A 20,886-nucleotide genomic window follows, 5' to 3' on the forward strand; every position below is an offset into this window, starting at 1 on the left:
GGACCCACATGGCACATGTTAGGAGAGGATTATGGATGTGAGCAAGGTCAGTGATTAAACGGACAGACACCGAAAACAGTCCCCATCTCTCCCCCGCATACCTTAGCTAAGTGACAACTTATTGCCAATTAGGGAGTAAAATTATCGTAGGTAAGAGGTGGCAAAACACTGTCTTTCTTTGGTCCAAATTGTCCCAGCTGCCACCAGGTTTTGATTGGGGATCAGAGAGTGCAGAGTTTGGGAGTGTTTACCTCTGGGGTTTGTAGATTAAGGAGGTCGCTGAAGTGAAGTAATGTATTCATTTCAGTCTCTAAACACTCTTCAACTTGGCAAAAAAAGTAGAAAAATATGAATCAGCTACCCAATAGAGTAGGAGGGAGAAGGGAGTAGATAGCCCATTCAGATTGATTTACAACCAAGAGTAAAAGTTCTACTTTGGAAAGGAAAAGCCCTCTCATAGATGGAAAGTACCAGAGAGAACATCGACATTCTGGGTATTTACTTTAGCCGTTGGAGCTGCCCCAGTGTTCCATTCCATGCTAGTTGCCCACTGCCTGCCTGCCGTGTAAGCAGGCTCTGCCTCCGTCTTACATTTGATTCCTTGGAGATGATTTGGCTTCCCATCTCTCTGGACCATGGCCCTGCCCCTTAACACTTATTTGATTGGCTGATAGGTTGACTGCTAGCCCTCCAAAAAGTTTGCTCTGTGTGGCCAGCACTATCCCTCTTACCCCCAAACCAATGCCTGGGAGGCACTCATGCGTCCCATCCACTCCATGCAAAGGAGTTTGCACAGCTCCCTCTGTGTTATCTCTGTCTTCACCCTTCCTACATTGAACAAAGCTTATTAGAATGCAGGTGTGAGCGTCATAATTAGAGAGCTAACATCACTCTGTTCTAATTCTTTTTAAAAATATTTATTTTATTGATTTTTTTTACAGAGAGGAAGGGAGAGGGGTAGAGAGTTAGAAACATCGATGAGAGAGAAGCATCGACCCTTTTTTAAAAAAGATATATTTTATTGATTTTTTTGCAGAGAGGAAGAGAGAGGGATAGAGAGTTAGAAACATTGATGAGAGAGAAACATCGATCAGCTGCCTCCTGCACAGCCCCTACTGGGGATGTGCCTGCAACCAAGGTACATGCCCTTGACCGGAATCAACCCAGGACTCTTCAGTCCTCAGGCCGACGCTCTATCCAGTGAGCCAAACCGGCTAGGGCCTAATTCTTAAACATAAAATAAACTTTCTACTTCAGCTATAATTAGATGCAAATAGCTTAGGTGGCATCAGTTTGAGTGGCACAGCATTCTGGTTGAGGCCACTAAACAGAGCAGAGGGCATGTGAACTAGTTAGCTGTGCACCCTCCTCCACCAGTTCTCAGCTGAACGCTGGCTGGACTGCTCTGACCCTGAAATTGGGGTGCCATCCCTGGGGCATGTTTGTTAAGTTAATCTGCTAGCTACAGATCATTTAGCTGGATTGCTGCATCCAGAAACTACTTTTAGGGAGGCATAAACAAGTCTGTGGTTCCAGCTTCCTTTTGGGTGATACTGGGTTCCCTCAAGGATTAGGACTGCTGCTCAATGCCTCTGTCAGGCTGTTTTAAATTCATCAGCATATTTCTTTTTATTTTTTTTAATTCCTCACCAGATGACATTTCTTTTTTATTGATTTTTAGAAAGAGGGGAAGGGAGGGAGGAGAGAAACATCGATGTAAGAGCAAAACATCGATCAGCTGCCTCCTGCACGCCCCCTACTGGGGGATCAAGACTGCAACCTGGGCGTGTGCCCTGACTGGCAACTTTTGGGTGCAGGTGATGATGCACAACCAACTGAGCTACACTGGCCAGGGCTTGAGTGATTTCTTTAGAGTCCTAGAAGGGTATGAACACTTTAAAAGCTTCTGATACACAATTGCCAACTAATTTCTAAGAGCATTGTATCCATTTACACCATTACAGGCATCCAGACTGCTTTTCTGTTCTATAGTCATTGTGCTTTTTCTGTAATACCTAATCCATTCCCCTTATCTTCCTGATGGCTGATTGTCATATGTTCATTTTAGCTCTGGCCTATTTCTTTTCACCTTTGAGGACCACCAGGGAGTAACATCTTGCCACTGGTGGCTTTAAAGTTTCTGTTGAATGGGAGCCTCATTCTAGGTTTTCCTGCCCACAGGGCATCCTGAGGTTTGTGAGGTGTTTGGGCACCTGGCCAGTGCTCTGTCTCTACCATTTATCTTTGAGGCAAGCCTGGCCAGTGCTTTCCTGTGTCCTGTATCCATTGGAACTGCCCCTCCTCCCCCTCACCTGATGGTTTCTCCATGTCCAGTGATTCCTGTGGGGCCACTAGCTTCATCTGTTCCTACCACATGGTCTTACCATGTGCTCTTAAGAAGTAGGGCCAGAGCCCAGGGCTGCCTCCCCCATCCTCTGAGCCGCCCAGCACTGTTAGTGCCTCCAGTCCTGGCACTGTTGTGTTTCAGTGCTTTATAGAGGTATAATTTACATGTCATAACATTCCCTGGTTTTAAGTGTATGATTCCCTTTTGTAAATTTTGGAGTAAATTTACAGAGTTGCGGAGCTATCTCCATAGTCCCATCTAACAGCATTTTTTCCATCCCTTGCAACCACTACTCTTTCTTCTTTCTGGACATTTCCTATATATGGAATCATACGGATTGGTTTTTAAAGAAATTATTTGATTCTAAAAGAATGTTTGTTGGAAAACATCTGGAAGAATGGGAGCCAAATCATTATTACTAGTTACCTTTGGGGAGTAATTACCTCTGGGTGGTGGGATCATAGAGGGACTTTCTGTTTCTGTAATGCTCGAATTTGTTATAGAAAGCCTGTGTTACATTTATAATCATAAAGAAAAGGAAAAGGGAAAAGGTATGTTTCATTTGTGGAAAATGCAAAAAAGGTTTCAAGAGGATGAAAAACTAACACTCAAAATCCTCCTCTCATGGATGAAATCACTGACTTTTTTGTGTTTTCCTCCTTTTAGTCTTTGGCACCCCCCCCCCTTTTTTTAGCCCATTTTTAAAATGTAGCTTTCAAACTTTAAATTTTGCATCCTGCTTGTTCTTAACTAAAATCACATAAGGTTTTTTTCGCACTTACTAAAAACACCTTTGCCAGCTTCCTGTTAATGACCGTGCAGTGTTCATCTTATGGTTGTACTGAAGTTTCCGTACACTGAGCATCAGGGTTGTTTCTGCTTGTTGCTACTTTAAATAATGCTGAAAGGAATGTCTGTGTAAATGCTTTGTGTAAGGCTGTTGCAGAATTCGGGACAAGGGTTTGTACCTGAAAAACATTTTTCTCCCAATTTGGAACTGTTTTCACAAAATTTCTTCTCTGGATTTCACCTCCAGATTTCCAGATTTCTTCTCTGAATTTCACCTCCTTCTTGAAAGGGCATACCTTGGCCTTGGGATCAGGCCTAGATTTCCAGGAGATGGCTCCTTTTTGTCAAGTTGAGGTGTGATGTGGGAAGTGGCAGGGGAGTGAGTGGAAAGCCCACTCAGGGCCTGTGAAGACCTGTGCCCTAAGGAGCTAGGATGTAGTTTGTTTTAGCAAAATCTTAGGTTTATAATCTAGACAAATGTAGCCTTGTTCTCGTTTCTGGAAATAATCCCCTTTAAAAAAAACCCATGTATTTTGATTTCAGTGAGGAAGGGAGAGGGAGAGATACAAACAATGATGAGAGAGAATCATTGATCAGTGCCTCCTGTACGCCCCCTAGTGGGGGTTGAACCCTCAATTCCGTCATGTGCTCTGATCGGGAATTGAATCGTGACCTACTGGTTCATAGATTGATGTGCAACCACTGAGCCACACCTGCCAGGCTGGAAATAATTCCTTTGTATTCATCCTTAGTTGTCAGTAAAGTTTAGTTTGTGTATGTCAGGGGTCCTCAAACTTTTTAAACAGGGGGCCAGTTCACTGTCCCTCAGACGGTTGGAGGGCCGGACTATAGTTTAAAAAAAACTATGAACAAATTCCTATGCACACTGCACACACCTTATTTTGAAGTAAAAAAACAAATCGGGAACAAATACAATATTTGTATTTGCATGTGGTCCGCGGGCTGTAGTTTGAGGACCCCTGGTGTATGTGATAGATAGTGGGGGTAGCATAGGCATCTGTGGGAACCTTGGTTCTGGGGTTTGGAAACACCGTGAGGGCAGCTCTAGGGGAGGGACATGCAGACTTCAGGAGAGAGAGGGCGCAAGGACATTTACACATATGTCCCTTTCCAAGTGGACACTCTCTTGCCAAAGTTTATCAGTGATCAAAAATCTGAAGAGCCCTAGCCAGTTTGGCTCAGTGGATAGAGTGTCGGCCTGCGGACTAAAGGGTCCCAGGTTTGATTCCGGTTAAGGACACATCCCCGAGTTGCGGGCTCGATCCCCAATAGACTGTGTGCAGGAGGCAGCCGATCAATGATTCTCTCTCATTATTGAAGTTTCTCTCTCTCTCCCTCTCCCTTCCTCTCTGAAATCTATTTTAAAAAAATAAATAAATACAAAACATATCTATATATATAAATCTGAACAAAGGTTTTCAACAGAGGGGCCTGTGAAACCACCAAATACCTTATTCCAACTTTTGTATGTATGTGCATTTCTCTGAGGAGAGGGTCTGTGGCTTTTATCACTGTATCTCTGGCCTCACAAGGTAGAAACTGTGAACTGCCCTCAAAACCAGAGGGTTTTGTGTCTTCCTTAAAGAGGAAGGCCACATCAGGTACACATCCCACGCTGCAGCCACCCATACCCACTTTGTAGTCTTGGTCAGCCTCTGTACCTCAGTTTCTTCATTTGTGAAGTGCTAGACACTCTGAGGAATTCAGGTTCACGTCAAAGGTATTAGTATTTTTTAAAATATATTTTTATTGATTTCAGAGAGGAAGGGAGAGGGAGAAAGAGATAGAAACATCAGTGATGAGAGAGTATTGTTGATCGGCTGCCTCCTGCATGCCCCCTACTGGGTATCGAGCCCACAACCTGGAATCAAACCCAGGACTTCAGTCCACAGGCCGACACTCTATCTATTGAGCCAAACTGGCCAGGGTCACATCAAAGTTATTTGAATTTTGGCTCCTGGGGCCTCTAAAGGCAGCCATGGACCAGAAACTGACTTGAGCTGCCTTGTATCTCCTTACAACTGGGCCCTGAGTAGGTGTGGTTCTATTACACAGTATCTTACTTATTTTGAAGTAGGAATAGATTTTTAAAAATCCTTTTATCGAAGTAAAATATGCTTATTGTGGAGAGGGTTTAATTATTTTTAAGTGTTTTGGGGAGTGGGGGTAGGTGGGGAAGGTACGAAATCAGACCAGTGCTAGAGATCTGCGTGCTTACACCCTCGGTCTCCCGAGAAAATAATGCGAGTAAGGAAGACTTCGTAGTGCCATTGGTGTCTGCGGAGGCAGCTTCCGCAGCACGGAGGAGCTGTATTTTAGTGTGTAGAAGGCAGCCCCCTACAGCCGGAAGCAGTGGCACTTTCCTGAAAACAAAGTGGAGCTGGAGAGTCAGAGGGCCTGGTGGCATCTTTACAGGAAATCAGGGAAGGCAAAGCTTTCCAAGCTGGAGCGGTTTTGGTGACCTCTGAGCGTCCTGTTTCTTCAGTCCTTTAAGCACCTGGCCGCTGCAAAGCTTCATTCAGGGCTTCCCTTCGCTCCTCTTCCCTTAAGGGGTTTCGCTGGACCGAGCGCAAGCGAGAGAAGGTTGCCTAATGCCCAGTAAAAATTAGATTCATATAGGGCTTGAGGCCTGCAGAAGCCCGGTTTAGGTGGGGCTTAATGCAAAAGAGTGTTGATTTAAATTTTTATAAAGCTTTATGGAAAATTTCAAACAGGTAACATAATGAGGCCCCATTTACCTATCAGCACGCTTCCCTAGCTTAAATGAGTTTGAATCAGATCCTCTGGTTTAATTTTAATGAGCAGTCTGGGTCTCTCCATTCTGAGACTAGAATTCTCCTACACTCTGTACCAAGCTCTAAACAAGTTTGATTGCTGCCTTTTGTTTTTGAAAATTGTTGGTTTAAAAATTCTTTATCCTTTTTTTAATGATAAAAAAATGATATCTGTTCATTATCATTGGAAATTACAAAGTTCAAAGACTGGAGCCCCCGTCATTCCAGCATGTGGAGACGTCTGCTGTGATGAGTTTTAAGGGCCCCTGTGGATTCCTCTCGTGCTCTTGTGCAGCTGGAGGCTGCTGTTTTCTCCTTGTGTTCTGGGTCCTCCCTCACCCAGCATCACCATGGCCTCTGCCACTTTGGAGCTTGGGGAGGACCTGAAGTGGTTCTTTCTTTAGTTCTAGGGTTCTGAGCGTGTTGGTGACACATGGGGTGTGTATTGTGAAAAGGGGTGAACATGCCCATTACCACCTTCTAATCAGTGGTTTGTTCTTTGTAAACATGCTGGGTGCTCAGTGAGTGAAATGAATGTGCTCTGCCCACTCCCTCGGGGCCATTGGGCCTTCTTCTTCGCCCATGAAACACTCCTCTCCCCAGGCTGGCTGGGCAACTGAGCTGAGTCCCAGAGAAAATGCAGTGTTCCTAAGTACACCTCCCACACTCACGTTACTTCCAAGGAAAGTTCTGAAGCCCATGAACTCCTGTGTGCTCGGGTCACCATTGGGCCATGTGTCCCCTCCCCCTGAGTTCAGGGAGGGGAGAGACCCCAGGCCATAGTTGGGACACAAGCTGCACAGCCAGGACAAACAGGGCGAAGTAACTGGGATTCACCCTTTTAGAGTTTTCTTTCCTGCTTATTAGTATATTATGTATATTTTCTAATTGCATTATCTATTCTTGGAAAGTGTGGTTTTTCATGTAATAGTCTGTCTTAAGGATGAACTAGAGTAAATTAGTAGAGTTGGATGCAGTAGTACCAATGCAGACTAAGTCACTGCACTTAGGGGACCTCAGCTTGGCTGTCAACCAACTTCTACTCCTCAAGCTGTTCATCGGTGCACATACCACACACTCTAGCAAAGCGGCGGCTCCTTGCTTTAGATCCAGTGGTTGCCATCCAGAACAGTTGGCATTAGGCTGGACTGTGAGGAAACGTTGGCTGAGCTGCCAGGATTAGATTTCAGGAGACATGCTTAATCTGCATAAGAGAGCAAATTGTTTTTACATCACCTCTCCCAGCATCTATTTCCAACACATATTCATTACACTTTATTAAAGTGTTTCCTGAATGATTAGGCCTGGAAGTACTTTCTAAGCAGTTTACTGGGCTTGTCAGTGGTACATGTATGTTTTACTTCAGCTGTTGGCAAAATTGGTAGCAGCCCCCTGCCTGGTTGTGCTCTGCCCTGTCCTGCTTTATTCCCGGGCAAAGGATGTGATGGCAGCCGGAGAAGCTGCTGAAGTGCTACATGTTAGGACCTCGATTCTCTCAAAAACAAACGAAACAACAGACTCCAAGCACTGAATCAAACGGGAATAAGTTCGAAGATGAGTGGTGCCTAGTAAGCACCCATTGAATTAGTGGCGTTGACCACAGGAACACTTACTGGTGAGGGGTCTCAGAACTGAGTCGTAGGTAGGACACGGGCAGAACTTGGAGTGTTTAGCCAGGAGGTGAGCTGCTTTGTGAGGGAGGACATGACGGCTTGCTTCCGATACTTGAAGGGATGTTATAGGGGTGTTGGTGGCCAAGAACTTGCACATCTTTGGGATGGCTGTAGAGGACAGAAGGCTTGTCAGTGGGTAGAAGTTGAAGGTATAGGGACAAACATCTCACAACCAGTGAGTGCTATGTGCCCTGGGACCCGGTGGGTTTTCCTCCTCTGGTAATGACCAAGCAGAGGCTAAAAGACACAAGGCTTTAGGGAGTTTTTAAGGGGAAGTGGATTCCGAGCTCACTAAATTTCTGTGATTCTTCAGTAACTCACACTTCACCAGCTGATACCACCATTTCCCATGTGAATGGAAATGTGTACAGTGGTGCTGTGCGGGAAAGAGGTTGCAGTTGTCTAGGTTTCATGACTTCGGTTCCCGTCAGTGTCGAACAGTTAGGTGAATGGGGCAGTTCTGGACTTGATCTCACCTTTCTGTGTGGGAGTGTTGGGAACACCTGCCAAAAGACGTGCTCTTCCCTGTCTCACCGCTGGGCTAGCCAAAGGCCAGAAGTCTTCTTTCCCACAGGCATCTCTTCAGGATGTGCCACCACCCTCTGTACCTCCTTGAACTTTTGTGGTCTTGTGAGGAACTCGCTGATTTTTACATCCTACAAGAATGAATCCTGGCTGATGAATAAATCTGTTTTCCATCATCAATTGGAAACGGATTCCAACCCCTGCGTCCTTGCTCTGGATTTAATTTTCCTATAAGAATCAGCTAAGCCATTTTCTCCAGTCAGAAGATGTCCCAACTTCATCCAGCTGCCCACTGTTGGTCGGAAGGAAAACCAGAAGAGAGCGGCCAACCCTTGGTGATGACCTTGGAGGCTTCTGGGGGCCTGTCAGCCTCTGGTCCCTACATCATCTCTCCCAGCATCTATTTCTAACACACATTCATTACACTCTATGGCCAGGCACATACATGTCTGTGCTGTTACCTCCTTTGAACAACTTGTTGTGTTTGAGAGCCGGAATCCTAGTCCTTCGGTAGCAGGTTTCTCTTACACAGAGTGTCACTAGAGCAATAGCAAAGGAAGCTGGGAAAGGGAGAACAGATCTGGGTTCCGGTTCCAGCCCCACGTGTCGGCTCGGTTGAGTCCTGTGGCCTGAGAGCCGTGGGAAGCTTCAGTGGTCATTTTTCCGAGTACCTTGGTGTGCTGCTCGGCACGCAGACACTTGGGAAAGCCTCCTCTTCCCACTCAGCATGCTCCGGTCTCCTTAAGTTGACTTCCTAATTGAATTTTCTCATTAAAACCTGCTTTCCAGAGCTGCAGGCCAGCGGTGCACTTCTGAGGTCGCAGGCGACCGGCCAGCTCTCCTTTTCTCTCCTCTCTAACTTTATTGCGGTATAATCGAAATACAGTAAGCAGCACACATTTAAAGCAGACAACTCTTTCGTTTTTGCTTGTTTTATGATAACGTGTAACATCTGCCTCCCTGCGCTCCGTTCCTCCTGCATCTCATCTGCTCTCCTCGGCTCTCCAGCCTCAGCAGCAGTTCCAGCTGGCAGGGCTGTCACAGTGTTTCCGTAAGCATTCCCACGATCCTTTAAGTGAGGAGCGTGACCTCGGAACCATGTGCCCGGTCCCCTCCCTGACGTAGGAGGAGGTGGGAGGTAAGAACAATACTTGGATGGATGGATTCCCTGTCTGGGGCACTGCCGGAAAGCTGAGCATTCGTAGGCCATCCAAACATTGGCGTTCTCCTGGGACTCGAGGGTTAGAAGGGGAAAGTGAATTGATTTCTACCTTCATGTTAGAGGAACTTGCCCTAGCAAAACAGCCCCCCTGCTTTTCCAAGCTCTCCTGTGGTGCCTCTCATTCGTTTTGGTCATGGAACTTATGAGCTCAGTATAAGAAAATTGGCAAACTAAAGCAAAGATGTTTTCTCTTTGTGTCATGAAGCTCTCCCACTGGTGAGTTTTGAGGCTGGCTCTGCTGAGGTCCCTGGTAAACAGCTTACTCCCTCTCCCCGGGCTGGTGGGAATATGGGGAGAATGCATTGCTGGTTTTGGAAAACTCGAACGGTGTCTTGCTGTGACAGTATGGGGAATAAGTTCCACTGCCCATTGTGTTTTGTTCCTGATCACTTTTCCAGTGGTAGAGATTCTCCGTTCCATATCCAGTCTTTCAGACCGTGCAGAAGGCACACAGCTTCTCAGGCTGGCTGATTTTGCATTCTGTATTAAATCACGTGACCAAGAGACAGGAAAGAATTGATGTTACTTTTTATTTCCTTTATTGGAAATTTGCAGCATCCCACTCAAAAACATCTTTAGGGAAGTGTGTCTCCTTGGGCTCAGTTGCATACTGCATGGCTTTGGCAGTAATGTAGGTGAGGAACTTACTAACCTGCGTGATTAGGATAATGATACCCCTCTGCCTTGAGTTGGGCAGCACCGCGTCCTCAGATTTCTCCCTGTCCTGCTCTAGAAGCAAGCTGTGAGGGCCCGAGTGGCATTTCTTATATGCGTGGAAGACCTGACTAACTTAAGGTCCCACATTACAGGACTCTGCCTTTAATGAGTCATTAGAGAATTTATATGCCTGGATGAGAAACAGTTTTATCTACCCTGGAACAGGAAAACACTATTCTGAGAAATGGAGCATTCGTATTTGTAAAGAATTGTCTTACACACCATCCTTGGAGTTCTGCTCTGTGGAGGTAGGTGCTGAAACAGGCCCAGCCCAGACCACGGAGCCTCAGCTAGCCCTCCTTTGGTCAAGCAGTCATGCCATCAGGCTCTGCAGGCCCCAAGGACTTCCTGGTGCTCACAGTCGCCGCCGTGCTGTGGATGCACAAAGCCCAGCACTGTTTTCTAGAGGTTGGCAGAAGGCCAGAGGCCTTTATTTTTAAATTTTAGATTATATCTACCTTTTTTTTTTCCCCTCTTTCCTCTGTTGACTTAACATGTAAAATTTATGGAGCAATGACTATGTCCCAGGTATGTGCTGAGGGCTGTGTAAGGATTACCCCCACTTGGTTCTTAAAATAACAGTATGAAGTATGTGTTCTTGTTACCTTCATTTTATAGATTGGGAAATCTGAGGTCAGAAGAGTTTAGTAACTTGTCCAGGCTCATACTGCTAGAAACTGGTAGAGTCAGGATTTGAATGCAGAGAGCTTCTTTCAAACCTGTATTCTTAACTAGAGTGCCACACCACTCCCTCCTCTGCCAGTCAACTGGGCAAAGCGGATGCTAAGTAGCTCTCCATCTTCTATAGACAAAGAGATGGCTGTGGTTCTGAGGACAAGAAAGGGAGCAGTGGGCTGGCTGCCAGACAGCACAGGGTAGTGGTTAGACATGTAGGCTTTGGGGTCAGAGAGCACATGTAACCTCGCCAGACAGAGTGTGTCACAGTCTTCATGTCTGACAGAAAACTAGTACCTCTCAGCATTGTGTTTAAGATTAAATGAGATATTGGCATATAAAGCTCTTAGACCAATGCCTTAATAAGTTTTAGCTATTATTTATATTAATGCAATTTAAGCCCTTAAGTCTGAGCCTGTTGTGGAGTAACAACTCAGTGGAAGTTGCCTTGTTGGGCACAGCCTGCTTTAGGTGGTAGTTTGAGAGATGGTAATAATAGTACTGTTCAGTGTTTGGGGTGCTTATCAAAAATATATTTTAGAATTGGAACTTGTTGCTTCCCTTTCTTTGATCCGTTTTGCTCACTGAAGGACTTTCAGCCCCTTTTCATGAGATGCAGCACTCAGCATTCATTATAGGATGGAAGGGAAGAAGGCTTTGAGCTTCAGAAAATGTCTTGTTGGGGAGATGTTCACTAACTCTAAGGAAACTTGTCTGTTGATGGAGGAGTGGTGCTATTGCTTGTAAAATAGCTATTGCTGTTACATTACTTGCATGCCTTCAGGTAATGTAACGGCGTTAGTGTAGGTGTTTCCATCCCATGTAGGAACATTAGTATCTTGTACCCCTGTTACTATCTGTCAGAGCATGGTGAGCATACTGATTTTTTTGAACACTTAATACGTTTCAGGAACTGTGCTGGTTTGTGTGTGTGTGTGTGTGTGTTTTTTTTACATACATATATTTTATACTATTGTCCTCAAAACAACACTGCAAGATAGGAGGTATTATTATTCTTCCCATTTCACAGGTGAAGGACTTGTCGAGCTCTCCACTGATAGGAAGTGACATGAGGATTTAAATCCTTGACTACCCTACTTCCAGTGTTTTTGTTTGTTTGTTTATTTTTTGTTTTTTACCACCCATAGACTGGCAAGGTAGCCTGTGTTAGGTCGTAGATATAGAAGGACCTCATTTTTAGGCATCTCCCTACCTAGTGGGTCCTGACACCTGGAAGTGGGGGGTCTTTGTGACAGATCTTTGGTTTGATTTACAAATTTATCACAGATTGTAAAATGTGGTATTGTGCTTTTCTGCCGCCATCAGATATTAGGGCTATGGTGTTCTATTTGGGGGTGCCCGATGGCCAGTGCTTGTTGCAGGAGTCTGTTGTATCTGTGTGTGCCCATGGTAACTGGAGTGTGGTACCATCATACGCAGCAGCCATTGAGCTGGAAGGGGCAAGCAGAGACTGGGGGAATCTTCCCCCTTCATAGGCATCTGAAATAGGAGCTCAGGACCCGAGGAAAGAAATGGCCCAGATGCTCTTCTTGATGCATAAACATTGTGTTCTTTTCCTCAAGCCTTCCTTTGGACATAAGTCACAAGGCAGCACTGCCGCCTTCTAGATAAAATACTTGGATGGGTGGAACCTTTAAATGTTGGTGCTTTCCCACCAAGACTCCTCCATTTGCACTGTTTGCAGGTGGGACCCACGGTCTCCCCCACACCTTTGGAAGCCATGTGCAGGGGGTGATTGGTGTTAACCTGTGGCCAAATGTTACAGATTTCATCCAGGCCACCTTATAAATCAGTTTCGGGGAAGGTTTATGTGAATTGGCTTCTGTTAGGAAAAAGGGAATTTACTTTTCTTAGCTGTTGTCAGGGAACATGTAGATGATGTTTTTTCCGAACTGTTTATTTTTTTTAACTTCGGAATACGGGGACACTCTGCTTTCATGTTCTTTGACTTTCGAGAAAGGCGTCTTGAATTTCTTGTGCCATTGAGGTAGACATGGGCAGCATGTATGGCATCCATTGAAGATGTCTTGGAATTGCCCTTAGTAATGTGTCTGACTACCAGTTGACAAAGTGGAGGGGTTAGTCACTTGCTACATGAAACCAGCCGGGATCATGCAGAGGCAGCAGCTGTAGACATCTGTGAAACATTAATGATCAGACCATAGGTAATGGCGCCTTGCGGGTCATCTGAAGGGGTCTGGGAAGCTGTCAGCCAGAGAAATGTCTAAAAAAGGCTTCAGTGTTTTTGAGAAATCCACCCACTACTGGGAGTGTTTGTGAGGATAGAGTCTGTAATTCAAGGTGATAGGAGATGTCAGAATTTGGGAGTTGATAGAGTTGTTCACAATTTGCCCAGCCTGGGGGAAGATGCTCACTGCCCCTTTCTGATTTTGTGAACTAGCAAGTTGTTCTCCAGAAGTCATTTGAAATTAATTTCATGTTAGGTTGGGTTGTTTAACACTCTGTAGGGACTGTTTGGTCACAGGAAGCAGACCTGCGAATTTGTCATTCAGTGCCCAGGACCTGGGACAAGTCACTTAACTTTTCTGAGCTGTGGTTTACTTATCTGGAAACTGGGATAATAGTGCCCATCTCATGGAGCTATTTGTGAGGCTCTCCCAAAACCCACCCATGCCTGCCTGGCTTATGGTATGCCCGTAGCAGCTGTTAGTTTCTTTACTTCCCCTTTCAGAATTTGTATTTTGGACACTTAGTATTCTTGATAAAAACAATTAATTTGGAAAATAAAATTATATAGATGAGATATAAGTATTCTTTAACATAGTGTAGTTATATTCTTAAATTTTTGATTATGATTACATAATCAAGAAATTTGTTTTCTGGGGTGTAGGGGAGGCCAGGGGATTGTCAAGGTGAGGGAAAAAAGGAGACATGTGTAATACCCTTTGTAATACTTTAAGCAATAAAACTAAAAAAAAAAAATTTGTTTTCTGGTCCTGATTCATTTACTATTTAGTGATATAAGTCTTAGTGATGATAAGTCCGAGTCTTGGTTTTCTTTATTTTAAAAAGAAGTTGCTGCTGCCCTAGTCAGTTTGACTCAGTGGATAGAGCGTTAGCCTACAGACTGAAGGGTCCCGGGTTTGATTCTGGTCAAGGGCATGTACCTCGGTTGCAGGCTCGATCCCTGGCCCTGGTTGGGGCACGGGCAGGAAGCAACCAATCGATGTGTCTCTCTCACTTAGATGTTTCTCTCTCTCTGTCTCTCCCCTCCCTTCCACTCTCTAAAAATCAATGGAAAAATTTCCTCTGCTGAGGATTAATAACAACAAAAAAAGAAATTGCTGTTTAGATGGTTTCTAAAGTCCCCTTTAGCTTAACATTTCTATGGTTCTGTGATTCTGGAGAGGTAGAGGGAGGCACACCCAAGATAAAATGCTCACTCGCCCAGCTGGCTCCTTAGCAGAGCCAAGAACAGTGCGTGAGAAATCTGGCAGGCAGCATCCGGAGCAATGGATTTGTCAGTTGTCATCTGACCTGGGTGTTTCCTTGCGCAGTCATCCCCTCTGCTCTGCATGGCAGAATCATAAAAAGCAGCAGAAGTTGCTTGTAGGCTGCATGCTGATAGGGAACCAGGTTTCAAGGCTTGAGACAGGGGTCAGCACGCTTTCTGAGGTGTCAGTGAGGTGGACAAGGGTGGAGGATGCAGGAGGAAACGGGCACCTGCTCGTAAGGGCAGCAGAAGAGCACCAGCTAACACCCGTGCTTCTTGCTGCCTCCCCTTGCTGCGCAGTGACGCTGCTTTGCTCGCACAGTTGTGTCTCCTTCATACCCTGATTGCTAACCCCTTGCAAGAATGTTTGCCGTTCCACCCAGTTTACCAGGTAAACTTTGATCCCGGAACACAGAGAAACTGCTCTGTGTTCTGCAGAGATTTGGGGGCCATAAACGATGAATTTGCTATCCTTTTTCTAACCCACACTACAGCAATGAGCTCCACCTCCTGAGCGTGATTCATTTTGGGTCTTTCACTCCCTGAAGGGATGTGTAAGGGAAAAATCAGCTGATGGCTGTTGTAGTACTCCACACAGAGCCTGTATGTAGGTTGCTAAGTTTTGCTCCCAGATAAATGCACCAGGGAATGAGGCGGTTGGAAATTCTCATTGCTGGGTGGGGTGTTGCGGTGGTTTGGGGGCTCTGCTAGGGCAGTCCCATTTGTCTGGCTTCGATGGCCTCAGATGGGCTTGGGAACACCAGTAAATAGGGAGAAGGTGAGCGGGTGGAAGTATTTCTTGGTGCCATCCTGGCCTGGAGAGATGGGTCAAAGGGCTTCCGAAAGAAAGCTGAACAAGAAGAGAACAGAACAGAAACAAAGGGAAGAATTTGGTCAGCTCTTACTCTTTTCTGCCCAGAAGGTTCTCTCCCTTCCTCTCCTTTTGGCTGTAGGGGCTCCATTAGTCCCATGCGCTCCCTCGTGAACAGGGCAGGGCACCGTGTGGGGTGAGAGTTGTGGAAGTCTGCCCTTCTTTGTTGGTGCTTAATGACTTGGAAACTGAAATAACACCCCGCCTACCTTTCTAGAGACTCCTGGCAGCCTAAATGGAAAACCTGCGTCAAATGAGCAAAATATCAGGGAGGAAAGGGCCCTTGAGCACCCAGCATCGTTTATGTGAACAGCCTAGCAGATAAGCCATATGCTTTTCACTCAGGGAGAGTCCTGCCATTTATGGCGGTTGGGCTGGAGGGACCCTTTCGGGTCAGACACTGTGCCAGACGCATTACCTCATTCTCAGTGGCCCAGCAAGGTGGAGAGTGTTGTTAGGCCTGTGTTTTAAAGTTTTAAAAACAGAGGCTCCAAGGGATTAAGTGGTGACTTGCTTAGTCCCACCCTGCAGGATGAGTGGGAGAATAAGAATTTTTATGATTAGATCACATCTGTGCCTTTTGAGTCTTAGACTTTGAGAAAGGGATGAAAGCTGTGCGCCCTTAACCTTGAACAAACGTGCGTGCGCGCGCGCACACACACACACACACACACACACACACCACCTTCATGTGCTATCAGGGTGCTGACAAATGTGGGGCTGTGATGCTGGTCCCCAAGTTATATGAGGAATCTACAGTTTATTCCTTCTCACAGAGTCCTTTCTTTTTTTAAAGAATAGTTTTCTAATTTCAGAACTCATGGGAGATTAGAAGCAACACAGTAGATGAGGAGTGTAGCTGACAGCCTGACAGGCAGAAAGGTTTAGGAAGCAGGTACAGGGCCACGTCCCAGGGTGTATGATCTGAAGGTCACTGGGAGGAGTTCCCAGCCCCTCAGTGATCATGGAGTAGCTGGCATGTCAGTCGTTCCGAGTGTAGAGTGTGTTGGCATCATCCTTCTTTCCTGCTGTGATCTTCTGCTGCCTTCTTCCTGAGGTCACGAGCCCCTGGAAGGCTGGGACCATGTCTGAACAGTTCAGCTCTGTGTCCCCAGTGCCTACCCCGACACACTGTTGCTCAGTGCCTGCATCAAGTGGAAAGATAACATGAGGTATAGTAGAAACCTCTCAACATGAAGATAGGGGTTCAAGTGTTGATTTTGCCACTGACTAGATGACCTTGCACAACTTTCTCTGAACCTCGTTATTCATCTGTAAAATGAGGAATGAGGGTTCAAGGTTTGGGTGAACTTGAAACGTCCATCAGATCAGAATTTCTTGATCCTGGCAGAATATTTTGTAAAGCAGTGACTTGTAAAGTGAATACATTTTCATGGTGACCAAAGTGACATTGACTCAGCCACCACATTGTGTACTGGAAAATGGTTAATTTAATGTTGAGTGGTTTTCACCTCAATTTTTGAAAGATGACATTTGCCAGCCATGGTGATTTACAGTAGACTCCAGAAGGTTAAAGGAGACTTGACCTGACACATGGTCTTCCACTGTGGCTTTGAGTCACTGGATAAGAGGGTATTGGGTTTTCCCATGGGAACGAAAAGTCACCAGAAGGGAATGCTTGTGTTTGTGCGTGGTGAGCCACCTCCCTCTGTGTGTGGCTGTCATCACTGCGCCCCTCCCAGAAGATCAATCAGAGGGCATTCAGTGGAAGGAACACCTTCTTTTTATTAGCACAAACTACAGTTTTCCAGAGTGACCAACAGATGAATGGTTGTCTGGGCTGGCCAGTGAATCTTGCTCCAAATAGCCCCCAGCACAAATTGTTCCTCAGCCACACGGCAGAGAGCAGATTCAACGTTTAAACAAAGTTGCTTGTTGGGTCACAGATTATACAAGGCAAACCATGCTAAGTTAGACCCCATAAATTTGTGATAAACCAGCCTGGGCTCCAGCACAGTTTACCTTTGTGCTGTCTGTGAAGTATTTGCTGAGCCTCTAGGGAATGTAAACCAGTAAAGGTCCCAATGAACTTGAGAACAAACTGTAAAGGCCCCGAAGCTTTGGTTGGTTGTTTATGTGTAGACAGATGCTGTTAAGTACAGATCTGCCACAACCAGTCACTAGAGCAGGCCAAGCAGGACTTCTGCTCGGAAATCCGAGCAGTCGGAGTTACTGCTTGTCCTTGAAATTACAAGCACTGTTTTTAAAAAGCACATTCATGGAGTTTCCTCAGAAAATTAAAAATGGAACTGCCATTTGACCCAGTGATCCCACTTCTAGGAACATATCCTAAGAAACCCGAAACACCAATCAAAAAGAATGTATGCAGCCCTATGTTCATAGCACAATTTACAGTGGGGAAACTGTCCCTCCTTATTCTTTGACATCCTAACAAGGACTCATTTTGTATTTTATTTTTTATTTTTCTTTGCCATATGAATCTCGACTACACCATCATTTCCTAAAGACAGCAACTTTGTTAAGCTCACCATTCAACATCCAAAACAGTGTTTGTCACCTAGGAAACACTCAAATAATGACTAATTGAACGGGCAGAGGATTCCGGAGTGAAGTGAAATGGTCATTCTTTTACTATTTACCTTTCAACATGGAAAACACCACCAGTGAAGGTGGAACTGGTAAAGTTCGTTTTCTGAAGGAGGTGTCCAGGGTCAGGGAGGATTTTGAAGGAGCCATCCCGTGCAGAGCCCTTAGTCACAGGGTGACAGGATACAAAATGAGTAGGAAGCCACTGGTTAGACGTAACCAGGGTGGGGAATCCCAGGGGAAAATGGACCCATGAAGAAGCCCAAATCAGTGTACTATGAACTATGCCTCGTCTCTGCACCTTCTGTGTCCCATTCTTGTACACGCTGCACAGCCTTCTGATTCTTTGCTATTCTGTGCGTGGTTGGTTCCTTGAGGTTTGGAACTAGGTTTCCTTCAGTGGGCCTAGTTCAGGGCCTGACTCACAGGGCTTGGCACTCAAGGCATGGTGGTTGAATTGAAACCTAGTTGCAAGCCTTCAGGGGGCTATTGAAGGGCAGGACAGGTGGGACGCTGTGGGTGCATCTGCACTTGCTGTTGGATATGGGACCCATCCAGAAGGACTCTAGCAGCCGTCTAGCCCAAATCCTAGGCCACAGGGTTGTCTCACAGACATCAAGTGACAGGGTAGACCTTGGCTTAGCTTATGAAACCCATTTCTGTCTTTGCCTGTTCTTGTTTTTATTTTTTAATTTCTTTATTGATTAAGGTATTACATATGTGTCCTTATCCCCCCCCCCAAAAAAAAACCATAAATGAGGGAGATCATGTGATATTTATCTTTCTCTGTGTTTTTATTTTTTAGTTATCTTGGAAAAAATATTTAGTGAAGTAAAACAATGAAAATGAAACAGAGTAGAGAGCCTAGAAATAAACCATTCATATGTGGTCAATTAATTTACGACAAAGGAGCCAAGAATGCACAATGGAGAAAGGCTGGTCTCATCAATAAATGGTGTTTGGAAAATTGGACAGCCATGTGCAGAAGAATGAAACTGGACCCCAGTCTTATGTCATACACAAAAATCAACTTAAGCATTTTTTTAGCTAATAACCATAAAGGAACATAACATATATGTAAGACTTAGCATCATGATATGAAACGCTCAAATCCAGCATTTTATGCAAGATCTACATAAATATCAAATTTTATTTTCCCCTAGTGCCTTTTCCTCTTAAAACTACTTTTCTCACTCTTCTGAACTTTATATTTATCATTCCCTTGTCTTAGCTAATAAGGAAAAAAAAGCCTTGCAATAGTTGTTTAAAATACACACATACACACGTGTGTGTGTTTATATCTAAACTCTAGTTCAGTATGTCTTGTTTTTGAGCTTTATAAAAGTGGCAGCATCCTAGCTTGCTTCCTCACTCCCACCATCAGTCTATTTCTGGGGTCACTCGTGTTGATGCATGGAGCTTAGATCATCCATGTTTTCCTCATTCTCTTGTGCCATTTCCTGTTTGGACCCCTCAGGATTTGGGATGACTCCCACACAAAGGGTTCCAGTTAACTCTAATTTTAACTTTTTACAAGCTGTCATTAAGTTTTCCCATGTTGCTTGCCTTATGGGAAGCTTTTAGTCATTTACTAATTTAATGAAAATTAGATATCCTTAACCTTAGAAATTTGTAGTGAAATATTGCCAATTAAGATTAATTGGGATTAATGCGAAATAGGAGTTAAACCACTTTGCAGCTTTCAGCTAGGTACAGAGGGCTGTCTGGAAGGAAGCCTTTACGAGCGCTGGCATGTGGGGTGAGGCTGCCATCAGCATATTGAGCTTGGCGGTCTGAACAGGCTCTGTGGAGGGTTAAAGCAATGTCTTTTCCTGTTGACCTTCTCTGGCCAAGTTACAGCTTTTCTTTTCCTAGGTAATGCACTGCTCACCTTCTAGTTGATCCCTTCTGAATCCCAGTGTGTTCTGGATTTAAGCTTCAGTGTAGCTAGGCTTACTTTGTCTAAATTTCTATTTTAGTTCTCAGGAAGATTGTTAATATCCAAGTTCAGAATATTTCCAAAGACCAGATGTTTTTAGGAGTTGTAAATGGTCTGCGAATTAGAATTGTATGTCCAATTTTTCTGTGGCCTTAGCTTTGCTTTGAGTCTTTAGTCCCCAAAACTGATTGTTTTAAACCAAGGTTTCTCAAACTTGACTCTACTTACATATTGGGCCAGGTTGTTGGCATCTTTCCTGTGCATTATAGGATATTTAGAAACATCCCTGGTCCCTACCCATGAGATGCCAGTAGGTTCCCCTCTCCCAGTGATGACAATCAAAATGGTCTTTAAACATTGCCAAATGTCAGTGAGGGATTGTGGCAAGGGCAAAATCAGCCCCTGTAAGAAACACTAGTTTACACCTTTCAAAAAAGTTTTAGGTTCACAGCAAAATTGAGCAGAAGGTACAGAGGCTGCCCATATAAACCATGTCCTCACACATGCATAGCCTCCCCTATGGGTTTGGACAAATTTCTAATGACACATATCCACCATTTATAGCAGAGGTCCTCAAACTTTTTAAATGGGGCCAGTTCACTGTCCCTCAGACATGCCACACATGCGCACCGCGGGCCCGGGACGAGTCGGCTGCTAAGTAGGACAGGCAGCAGCGGCAAAAACACCCGGCGGGCCGGATAAATGTTTTCGGCGGGCTGCATGTGGCCCGCGGGCCGTAGTTTGAGGACCCCTGATTTATAGCGTCATACAGAGTGGTTTCACTGCCCTGAAAACCGACTGTGCTCTGCCTATTTATCCCTGCTTCTCCTCCAACCCTTGGCAATCACTGATCTTCTTACTGTCTTTACAGTTTTGTCTGTTCCAGAATGTTATATGGTTGGAATCCCACATTATGTACCCTTTTAAGATTGATATATTAATATTTCACTTAGTAATTTACATTTAAGTTTTTTTCATGGCTTGATAGCTCATTGCTTTTTTCTTATTTTTAAATTTTACTTTCAATTACAGTTTGCATTCATTATTATTTTGTGTTAATGTCAGGTGTACAGCATAATAGTTACACAATCAAATATTTTACAGAGTGTTCCCTCTGATATTTCCAGTACCCACCTGGCACCATATATAGTTATTACAATATTATTGACATTACAAGTGTTTAATGGTATCTCATTGTTAATTTACATTTCTATGATGTTAAGCATTATTTCATGTATATTTGCCTGTATATCTTCTTTGGTGAGGTCTTTAGCTCATTAGTTTATACTT

General features: G+C 44.7%; 1 protein-coding gene across 1 annotated transcript in view; it reads left to right on the plus strand.

Annotated features, from left to right (window-relative positions):
- The first annotated feature begins 17,718 nt into the window (after positions 1 to 17,718).
- CAPZB (capping actin protein of muscle Z-line beta subunit) overlaps positions 17,719 to 20,886 on the plus strand; it is a 73,299-nt gene continuing 70,131 nt past the window's right edge. The window contains exon 1 of the mRNA XM_015565923.1: positions 17,719 to 17,781. Coding sequence (XP_015421409.1) covers positions 17,719 to 17,781 — 63 coding nt within the window. The remainder of the gene's footprint in view (positions 17,782 to 20,886) is intronic.

Source organism: Myotis davidii, unplaced genomic scaffold (assembly GCF_000327345.1).
Source record: "Myotis davidii unplaced genomic scaffold, ASM32734v1 scaffold299, whole genome shotgun sequence".
Classification (NCBI taxonomy): Eukaryota; Metazoa; Chordata; class Mammalia; order Chiroptera; family Vespertilionidae; genus Myotis; species Myotis davidii.